The sequence below is a fragment of the Gavialis gangeticus genome, unplaced genomic scaffold, assembly GCF_001723915.1.
Source record: "Gavialis gangeticus isolate Ggan-Ray unplaced genomic scaffold, GavGan_comp1, whole genome shotgun sequence".
Classification (NCBI taxonomy): domain Eukaryota; kingdom Metazoa; phylum Chordata; order Crocodylia; family Gavialidae; genus Gavialis; species Gavialis gangeticus.
The window spans coordinates 8,802,992-8,812,175 of record NW_017729018.1 but is presented as its reverse complement, the minus strand read 5'-3'; the positions used below and the strand labels follow the sequence as shown (position 1 = coordinate 8,812,175).

Below are 9,184 nucleotides of genomic sequence, written 5' to 3'. Positions count from 1 at the left end.
CCCCACATGTCTTGCACCTGAAGAGGGAGAGAGGAATCCAGCGTAATGCAAAAAAGAACAGGAGCAAGAGTCTAACTAACGTACAGGCAGCCTGAGCCCACTGTCCACCCAGCAACCTCATTCCCAACAGCCATTCTAGGAACCCCAAACACCCACAGCAGAAAAGCAGCAGAGATGTCCTTTCCCATTTGGTTTTGATCAGCACCACTAAGGTGGAATAACACCTACATTCATCTCACTTCCTGCCTTGGGGCCGAGGGGAACCTGCACACTCCACCTGCTTAGGTGCCTTCCTGCCCCCCCTCTGTATCTCGGGATCCCAAAATCAACACAGAATAAAATTAGTGCCAGCAGACAAGTCGTTATATTATACCCATTTCCGGGGATGTAAACGTGTGGCAGAAGCATGCAGTCTGTTGAACAACTCGCTCAAAATCCCATGGGCAATCTGAACCTGAGCCAAAACCCTGACTTCAACTCCCAAGTCCCTGTCCCATACGCTATCCAGCAGATCCTCCTGCTGCCTGCTGGGTTTCACAAGGGGCTTCCCCAGAACAAAAGCAGCTTAAACAAATGAGCCATAACATACCACAGAAAAGGAGAGGAAAAGAAAGGCTGGGTAACGCTGACACATATTTAGCAGTGCTGCTCCCTGCCTGATTGACAGACCCCTAGAGATGAGCGGGGACCTTCCCGGCAGCCGGGCTGCACGGAGAAACGAAGCTGCTTTGCAAAGTCGGGGCTACATCACCCCAGGGCTGGCTCCACGCCTCACTGACAGCTGCCCCTAGGACGGCTCGCTGGCTGCTGCCGCTCTGGGGGACATCTGCCTCGTTTATCAAGAAAGCGACTGAAGTCGCGCAACCCTCCCTTGCTAACGAGGCCCTGGCGGCGCCTCCTCCCAAACACAGAAGCCGAGCTGAGAGGGACGGGCTCACCCGGCCCCGCTCTTACCGCATGTTGAAGGGCGCCATGAGCCGCACCACATACTGCCGGTCCTTTGGGAGCTTGAGCTTGGGGATCTTCGACGGGTCGAAGTCCGGCGGGTAGTATTTCTGCGGGGGCGAGGGAAGGCCTCAGCAGGGTCCGCGCCCGTGGGACGGGGCTCCCCCAGGGCTGAACCGCCCCCGCGGAGGTCAGAGGTCAAAGGCCCTGACCCCTGCCCTTGCCCCACTACCAGCCCCGATCCTGCCCCTCCCCTACTCCAAGCCCCGGACTCACGTTTAAAACCTTCCGCTCCGACATCTTGCTGGCGCTCCGCTCCCTACCCGGACCTGCGGCACTTCCGGGATCTCGCTCTCGCCCCCTCCTCCCCACCGCATTGGCTTGGAAAGGGGCGCGGCCTGGAATTCTGGTTTCCTATTGGTTCGCGCTGCTGCCCATCACCACCACCCCCCGCCTCCCGCGTGCTGCAGGTCAAGCGGCCCGCCCGCACGCCACAGCCTGGCGGAGGAAGGTTCCGGCTGCACTTGGTTCCCCCAGGCTGCGGGGTGCCGGGCTCTTGGGCGAGGAGGGGCCTGGGGCTGCCTCCCCGGGCGTGTAGCACCCTGCCACGGCCCTCCCTGCGTACAGGGCTGCAGGACCAGCCGCCACGCTGATCATGCCTTTCCTCATGCCTTGTTCTAACCCAGGGGCAGGCAATTATTTCCGGCGGAGGGCCGCATGATAGGCAGCACAGGGCAGATAAATATTAATTCTCTAAATTTTTTGTCCACATCTTTTCTGTAGTGGGGGGCCCAAAACTGGCCACAGGACTCCAGATGTGGTCAGTGCAGAACAGAAGGGAAGAATCACTTCCCTCAATCTTATCCATTTCTTGGGAAAGCCAATGACAAATGAAAGACAGTAGCTAGCAAATTGACACTATATCCCAAATGCTGAAAGAAACATAAGACCAACCACAGTGCCATATAAATGCAATATATTTCTCAGATAATTTTCCTTATTTGTTTCTCTGCAGTACATACTCTGTATTAAAGAGCTAGAATATTGGAATAATTCTAGACCTGGTGCTTTGTAGTTTTCCTGGCTAAAAAGTGCATGTTTCAGAGCAGGATTATTTGAATATTACAGTTATTCTAATCATATTGTGCCTTGATTACAAAATGCTTTACCTATAGAAAATCAGGTTGTGAGCTAGCTCTATATTGCTGTCCTGGTAAGGCAGTGAGCAACATGTAAATAGGTCACCCAGATCAGCTGATGGTCATCATTAATCCAGTGCAAACACAAATAATACTTGCATGGGTCACAGGCACTAGTCCATGGGCTATTAGAGTCAGGAGCTCAGTGCCCTGTTTGGGTATTTTCTTGGTAGGTTCTGAATCAGGGGTGGGGTGGTGGGGCTGGCACTGAGGCCGGGGACATGGGCATCTGTTCTAGGGACAGAGGAGGAGCAGGCACAGGGGCTGGGAAGAGGGTCGGGGGACCTAAGCTCCAGAGGAGATGCAGCATCAGTGAAGGGCTGTGCGCTATGGCAGGGAGGGAGTGGTGTCTCCCATGGCCAACGTGCCTGCATTTCAGCCCAGTCTGGAGGAGGCTGTCCATGGCACCTGCCCAAATAGCAGGAACCTTCCACTGAACCAGACAGTGCGGGCAAAAGTCTCGTGGCCACTATGGGGGGGCAAGAACATGGCATGTAAGTCAGTTGGGCCCTAGTTTTGGGGTGGAGAAAGAGTGATGGGAACAGAAGAGGGGAGTTTTACAGCACCAGAGACCTCATCCCAGCCTGTCCTTGCACCTGGACTTGCTCTTGGGTGAGTGGCTGGACCCAGGGGCCTGAATGCAAAGGCAAAAGCAAGTTAAATGAACCCCAGAGGCTTCCTGGTGGCCCCAGCACTGCCCCCTCCTCAGCGCCGTTTCCAGGGGGTCCCCGAGGCTTGTGGGCTCCAGGCACTGTACTCCCCGTAGTCTGTGAGGTCCTTGGCTGCCACTTGCACGTGGTAGATTGCCCCCGGGCGCAGGCCGGTCAGGATGAAGGATGTCTGCTCATATGGCCCGATCTGAGGGAAGGGAAGGGGTTAGGCTCCAACCAGCTGCCCCACAGATCCTGCCAGGCCACAGGGCAGGGGAGGGTTGGTGAGGACAGGCAGGGCTGGGAGTCAGGAGATGGAGCTCACTCTGACAAGCCTCACCCTGTGATAGAGGGAAAATCACTTCCTCAAGAGCCAGTCTCAGTGGGGAGCTGCTCCGGAGGGACACCACCCCCAGCCTCCAGCTTGCTGGCCTGGAGGAGGGCTGGGGCCCTGCAGTGGGTTAGGGCCCAATGCACATGATGGGAGGAGGGAGAGTGGTCTCCATGGGAGCCGTAGGATGCAGGGCACGGATCCTGTCCCTCCGGGTGCTCTTGTAGGAATCTCCACAGGTAGATCGGGGTCACCTGCTACCATAGGGAGCCCAGTACTGGGCAGTGAAGCCATGTACCCTCCACAATCCCACCCCTAAGACCCTCCACCGCAGCCAGGGCATGGCTGACACTCACCGTGCGGGGGCTGCCAGCCCCCTGCCTGGTATAGCGGATCAGGTACTTGAGGGGGAAGTATTCAGGGAGCGGCCACGACCCTGGTGGCTTCCACTCCAGCAGCAGCTTCTTGCTCTCACTGGGGATGGCAGAGACTTGCAGGTCCTCAGGGGGGTCCGGCCGAACTAGCACAGCACACAGAGACCCTGATACCCACAGCGCAGGCCAGGTGGGCAGCGCCAGATTTTTGGCACCCCTTCTGGCAGTGCCAGCTGAGCAACTAGTGCTCTGTGGGGCTCATGGCCTGGGCCCACCACCCACAGACTCTCAGCTCCCCCCAGCCAGGCAGTGCTCGCTAGGACACGACGCTCTTAGCTGCTGGATTCTCTTGCCCTGCTCTGGTGCCCCATGCTTGGCTGTTGTACCTGCCTCCCCATCCCCTTCCCCAGGGCCACCAAGCTCAGGGGCAGTGCTGGTAGGTAGTGGAAACTGAACCCAGGAGTCCTGGCTGTGCCACGTTTCACCAGTAGCTCTGGGACTAGAAGCAGGTGTCCTGGCCCCTGTCTCCACTGGACTGCTCTGCTCTGCTCCCCCATCTCTTGCTGAGGGTCACACAGCAAACCAATGGCGGCAGTGGGAATAGACCCAGGAGCCCTGATTCCTCACCCCCTGCCCCTGCTCTAACCACTAGCCTACTCACCCTGTTCTAAGAAGTATCCCCCCACACCATCTTCCCACCCTGCCCGCAATAGTATGCCTCAAGCACTCTTACTGATATGCTCCACGATGAAGGGGAAGAGGCTGGTGGCAGTGCCCAGGGGGTTCACGGCCGTGATGTTCAGCACGTAGGGGGTGATGGAGAAGAGCTGGATGTCGCTGATAGTGCAGCTGTTGGCCCCGGCTGCAGGCTGGACGCACTCAGTCTCTCCCCCCTTGGCCCACACGCCATGCCTGGGGGGTGGGAGGGGCATAGGTCACTGCCTGGCAGTGGCTGGCTCAGGGCAGGGTGGGGGCACTGCCACAAGTGTCATGAATTCACAGATCTCAGTGCACCGGTACTCTCCTCGGGCTTTGTGCTAACATGGCTCTTTGGGATGAGCCTGGAGTCTGGACTTGGAGATGGGGGACATCCTCCTAGTCTAGGCCTGGGGTGCGGGGGGCCTGAATATCCCCAGGGGCTGATTTCACTGTCCCCAGCAGAGTCCCAGCCCTGGGAGGGAGAGACCTCTCACCTGTATGTGGCAATGAACTCCATGTCCAGGTGCACGTCAGCTGCCAGGCTCCAGGTGCAGTTGACTGTCTGGGGATAGCTGATGGCCCAGCACTCGATGGCAAGCTTCCCAGGGGGCACTGCAGGGGGGGTAAGGCCTGGGCATCACCCCAGCTGGCAGAGGAGCTCGGCGTGCCCCTGGGGAGCTAAGCCCTGCTGCAGCCTATCACCCCCACCCCTGCAGGCAGCAACCTAGCTCTGGCTGGACTGCACCAGGTGGATGAACCTGCCCAGCCCCTGAGCGGTCTCTGAGCTCAGCCTGTGAGATCCAGAGGGCCTGGGTTCAATGCCAGCAGCAAGCTCAGGGGTCCTGCACAGTGAGGGCAGGGGAAGGGATAGACCCCCCCCACACACACAAATGGGAGGGAACTCCAGGTCTCACTCACAGCCCAGGCGCAGCCGGATCCTCTGCAGGGCCTCACCGCTGGCAGGGTGGTGGCAGCTGTAGTCGCCCTCCTGTGCCAGGCTGGCATTGGGCAGCACCAGCACATCTAGGGCTGTGGCCACGCTTGTGCCGTTCACTCGCCACTCCACGCCCGCGGCCCCAACAGGCACTGCACAGCGCAGCAGCACATCGGAGCCCAGCACGCTGTGCTGCAGGGGCCAGGGGTCTGGGGCGGAGACAGGGCTGTCGCTGCCACCTGAACTGGATTGTGGCTTCCGGGCTCCATGGGGAGCCTCCCCACCCACCCTCACTGGCTAATTGCTCTTCTTGGACCACAACGCTCGAGATGTGAACTGGAATGGGAAATTGTGGAACAAGAAGATGCCCCCAGACTGGATCGGGTGGTCTAATCCAAAACTACTGGTTCTTATCCCATTACCTGGATTAGCTTCCATAAGCCCTGGGTCCCTGGAGGGGTTCACGGCTTTGTGTTTCCCTCTCTACCTTCCCGGCAGCACCCCCCTTTCCCCACCCTTTATATTCTGGTCACAGCTTTCCCTTGGGCAGCTCTGCTCCCTGCAGCCCCTTTGCAGGTCTGGCCCCCTGCTCAGGGAAGCTCACGCTGCCCAGCTCTGAGGCAACCAGTCTAAAAAGGTGCAAACCTGCTCTGCCTTTTGCCCCAGTGCAGCGGCCAACCCTCCTTAACTACACCATGCCCGCTAGGTCCCGGCTGGCACTGCTGCCTCTGCCTTTCTCCATCGGGTCAAAGGCCTTGGAGGCTTTGCGCACCTCACCCTAGTGTCTTGCCCCCAGAGGCAGCACTCAGAACTCCTGGGTTCCCTGGCCCTGCTAACCAAGAGCTGGCCACGCTCCTGACAGCCCAGCTCTGCCCTCAGCCTTCTCCTGCTTCTGCCCCAGCCCTCATGTCACAGGCTGCTATCTGCTGGCTAGGACCAAGCCATAAAGGCTTCCAGCCTACAGGAGACCCCATCCCCTGTACCCAGACCCTGGTGGAGACAGGCTCCAGGGCTCAATGGGGCACTTGTGCGCTAGGCCCTTCTGCCAGGGAGGTCCTGGAGACATGTGTCTGTGCCACCCCTCCTACCTTCCTCCGTGGCGCTATCAGCAACGCAGGAGACTGGACAGGCCAGCAGGACCAGGGTGACTTGCACCATCCACCTCATCCTTGATGTCCCAAACGGAGCCTGAAGAAAGAGCAGCTGGGGGCAGTAGCTTGGCCCCAGTGATGTCAGAGGGGTTGGAAAGGCCAGCTCTTGGGAGAAGGGTCCTTCCCAGGGGATGACGGGTCACGCTCCCAGCACTGCTGCCCCGGCATGCGCCAGGTGCCCAGAGGATGCTGCTAGCGCCAGCCCCAAGCTGCCTCCCTGAGCCATGCGGAGCTGGCTGGGGGGTTGGGGCTGGCTGGGGTTAGTGTCCCCCAAGGGTTCCCAGTGACTCCCAGTGGAGGAGATATGGGGCTGGGCCAGGCCGACACAGGCAGTGACACCCAGTGCCGCCCCAGGGGCTTCCAAGGGCACTACCTGCCCCAGCCCCCCCTGGCATGGGGCCAGAGGGGGATTTAACCCCGTCGCTAGCTGAGGCCCCACGCTTTATCTGCACCAGCATTCAGCTGGGGCATCCCCTGGGGGGTTAACAGGGGTGATGCTGGGAATAGGGAAACAGCGGTGTCATGAGTTCAGGGGAGTTTCCCAGGCTGGGGAAGGGAAGGGGAGTGTGTGTGTGTGTGTGTGTGTGTATGGGGGGAAGAGGGGGTTGGAGGGGACACTGCCCTGCCTGGCAGCTTCAGCCCAGGCCTGGGGCTTTCCCCAAAGTGCCAGGATCATGCCCCATGGGGCAGGTGCCAGCCCATGGGATGGGGCAGGTGGGGCTGTCTGCCCGGGAGTTCGGTGGGGCAGGTTGAAACCAGGCCTGGAGGGGTGCAGGGGGAGTGTGGTGCAATGGAAAGAACAGGGCACAGACCGACCAGGTTTGGGGTCCTTCCTCTGCCACTGCTCTGCTGGGTGGCCCTGGGCAAGACCCCCATCCCCATGCCTCAGTTTTCCCATCAGGGTAATGGGGAACCTCCTTCAAGGGCTTTGTGGTCTGTGCTGTGGGGGGCTGGGCATGGATGAATGGGGCGAGGGCAGCACCAGGGCAGCAGGGCTATGGGTCTGTGGCCAGTCCAGACCTGTGAGCTGCTCACGCTTACCTGGGCTCCATCCATGACACAGGAGGGGATCATCATCCTTATACAGGCAGCAGGCTGAAGCCCGGGGGCCCCTGAGGAGACCCACCCGAGGGAGTCTGGGACTTGAATCCAGGTCTCTGACACAGCAGCCTCCTCACAGTCCTACCCCAGCCCTAAGCCCTAGTGTAGACAGGCCTCCCCTGCTGTCCCTGCCTGACACAGTGGCTTCCTCCAGCCTGGCACGAGGGTCCCCAAGCGGTAGGCGTGAAAGGGAGCACCTGCAGGCGATGCCATGCTGCCCACAAGCAGCGCCCCCAAACCCAGCTGCTGCCCTGGAGGTGGTAGGAAAGTAGAAGGGGGGACTTACGGGGCTCACGGAGCTGGATGTCCAGACGGAGGAGCCGTCAGTGCCTCTGCTCGGGAAGCACAATCCTGCTGACCTTGGGGCTGCTGCCGCGCACTTCCTCGCACGCCAGCGCAGGAAATTCACCCGCTGGGAGGTTCCCGTGTTGGGGGATGGCTCCAGCACCTCAGCCTGTGGGCGCGGGGGGCTGGGATGGTGCAGGGAGGGATTGCAGAGCCCAGCAGGCCCGTCAGGTGGGCTCAGTGAGTCTGAGGCTCCCCCGGGCTGGGGAGGGGGGGCATCCACTGGGGCTGAAGGAGGCTGGAGCCGGGGTTGAACAGGTGGGGGCTGGCCCTGATCCTGCACAGCGGCTGGGGTCACTGCGAGAGCCTGCAGCCAACGGGGGCTTTTTTAGCCTTCCCCATTACTCACAGCTTCGGAAACCTCCCGCCTGGGCCTCAGAGAGAAACTCCTTCCCATGTGACCCCCCAGCCCTGGGAGAACCCAGCAGCACCAGCAAACCCCTCCTGCCCTGTGAATCTCTCCCAGGCGACCATGTCAGGGCAGGCCAGAGACGCCCCGGCTCCCCCTGGCTCCCTGCAGCCCCAGCCCTTGCCCAGCAACTGGCTAAGGGGAAAGGACATTCACCTCTGGGCACAGGGCAATGAGCACAAGGGGACAGCGGTCTCCAAGGCTCCCCATCAGCCAGGACTGCTGTAGCATTGATGCAGCTGGGGCTGGGAAGCAGCAGGGGGATGTGGCTGGGCCCAGGGCAGAGACCCCTGCAGAGCTGGGGTGCACAGCGGTGGGCTTGGGGGTGCAAGGTAGAGTGAGGGGGTGCAGCAAGAAGCAGGGCTGGCACAGCTGGGCAGGCCGAGCTGCCACCCAGGCCAGAGGCGTGCAGGCTGGGCTGTGTGGAGAAGCCCCCAGCTTGCCCCTCCTGCCCCCTCCCCACTGCACTACACCTAGGACCCTGGCACCCAGGATCTGCAGAGCCCCTCTGTGCTGCCCCCATTCCTCCACCCTCCTGGGTCTGGGCTCCCTCCCAGCTCTGCTGATGCCTCAGCGGCCCCTGCCCAGCCCACCCAGCCCCTTCTGATGACCCACCCCGCTCCCCACAGCACACCCTGACCCGAGTCTCCAGCAAGAGGGGCTCCAGACTGGCAGAGCTGGGTGCGGGAAGGTCAGGGGGGTGGGAACAGTAATTCAGCCTATCCTCCTGGCCGTGCCACCCCCGCGCACCTGCAGCAGCCAGCAAGCGAGTCGCAGCGGAGGGAGTATAAATAATTTATTGCTGTGGTGATGGCAGGGAGCGTGTGGGACGTGAGGGTGGCCTTTCACTCGTGCCCCCGGGAACACGGCCCCTCCCCCCATGGGGGGCTCTGAGTCACAGCTCGGCTGGGAGCCAGCAGCCCCCCAGCCCTTCTAGAGGCCTCAAGGTAAGGGCATGGATGGAGAAGGCGGTGAGAGCTGGACATGGCCCTGCTATGAGGTGCAAAGCTTAACCCACCCCTGCCTGGGCTCCTGCTGGCACAGGC

The 9,184-nt window shown here is 60.8% G+C and overlaps 2 protein-coding genes across 3 annotated transcripts in view; both read right to left on the bottom strand.

The window, feature by feature from the left end:
• Window positions 1–1,307, bottom strand: part of CCDC94 (coiled-coil domain containing 94) — a 12,267-nt gene extending 10,960 nt beyond the window's left edge. The window contains exons 1-2 of the mRNA XM_019513397.1: window positions 1,222–1,307; window positions 955–1,055 (exon numbers count right to left, since the gene is read on the bottom strand). Coding sequence (XP_019368942.1) covers window positions 955–1,055; window positions 1,222–1,245 — 125 coding nt within the window. The 5' untranslated portion in view covers window positions 1,246–1,307. The remainder of the gene's footprint in view (window positions 1–954; window positions 1,056–1,221) is intronic.
• Window positions 1,308–1,904: 597 nt separating this feature from the next.
• EBI3 (Epstein-Barr virus induced 3) lies at window positions 1,905–8,027 on the bottom strand. 2 transcript variants are annotated; one of them, XM_019513396.1, is made up of 8 exons: window positions 7,671–8,027; window positions 7,325–7,395; window positions 6,221–6,320; window positions 5,117–5,341; window positions 4,693–4,810; window positions 4,233–4,411; window positions 3,482–3,645; window positions 1,905–3,002 (listed from the first exon to the last, which is right to left on the bottom strand). In XM_019513396.1, the coding sequence occupies exons 2-8, from the start codon at window positions 7,358–7,360 to the stop codon at window positions 2,850–2,852; spliced, it is 975 nt and encodes a 324-aa protein (XP_019368941.1). In that variant the 5' UTR covers window positions 7,361–7,395; window positions 7,671–8,027; the 3' UTR covers window positions 1,905–2,849. The 2 variants fall into 2 exon arrangements, with proteins under 2 accessions (XP_019368941.1, XP_019368940.1); XM_019513395.1 differs by lacking the exon at window positions 7,671–8,027 and having other exon boundaries at window positions 7,325–7,652.
• Between the last annotated feature and the right edge of the window lie 1,157 nt (window positions 8,028–9,184).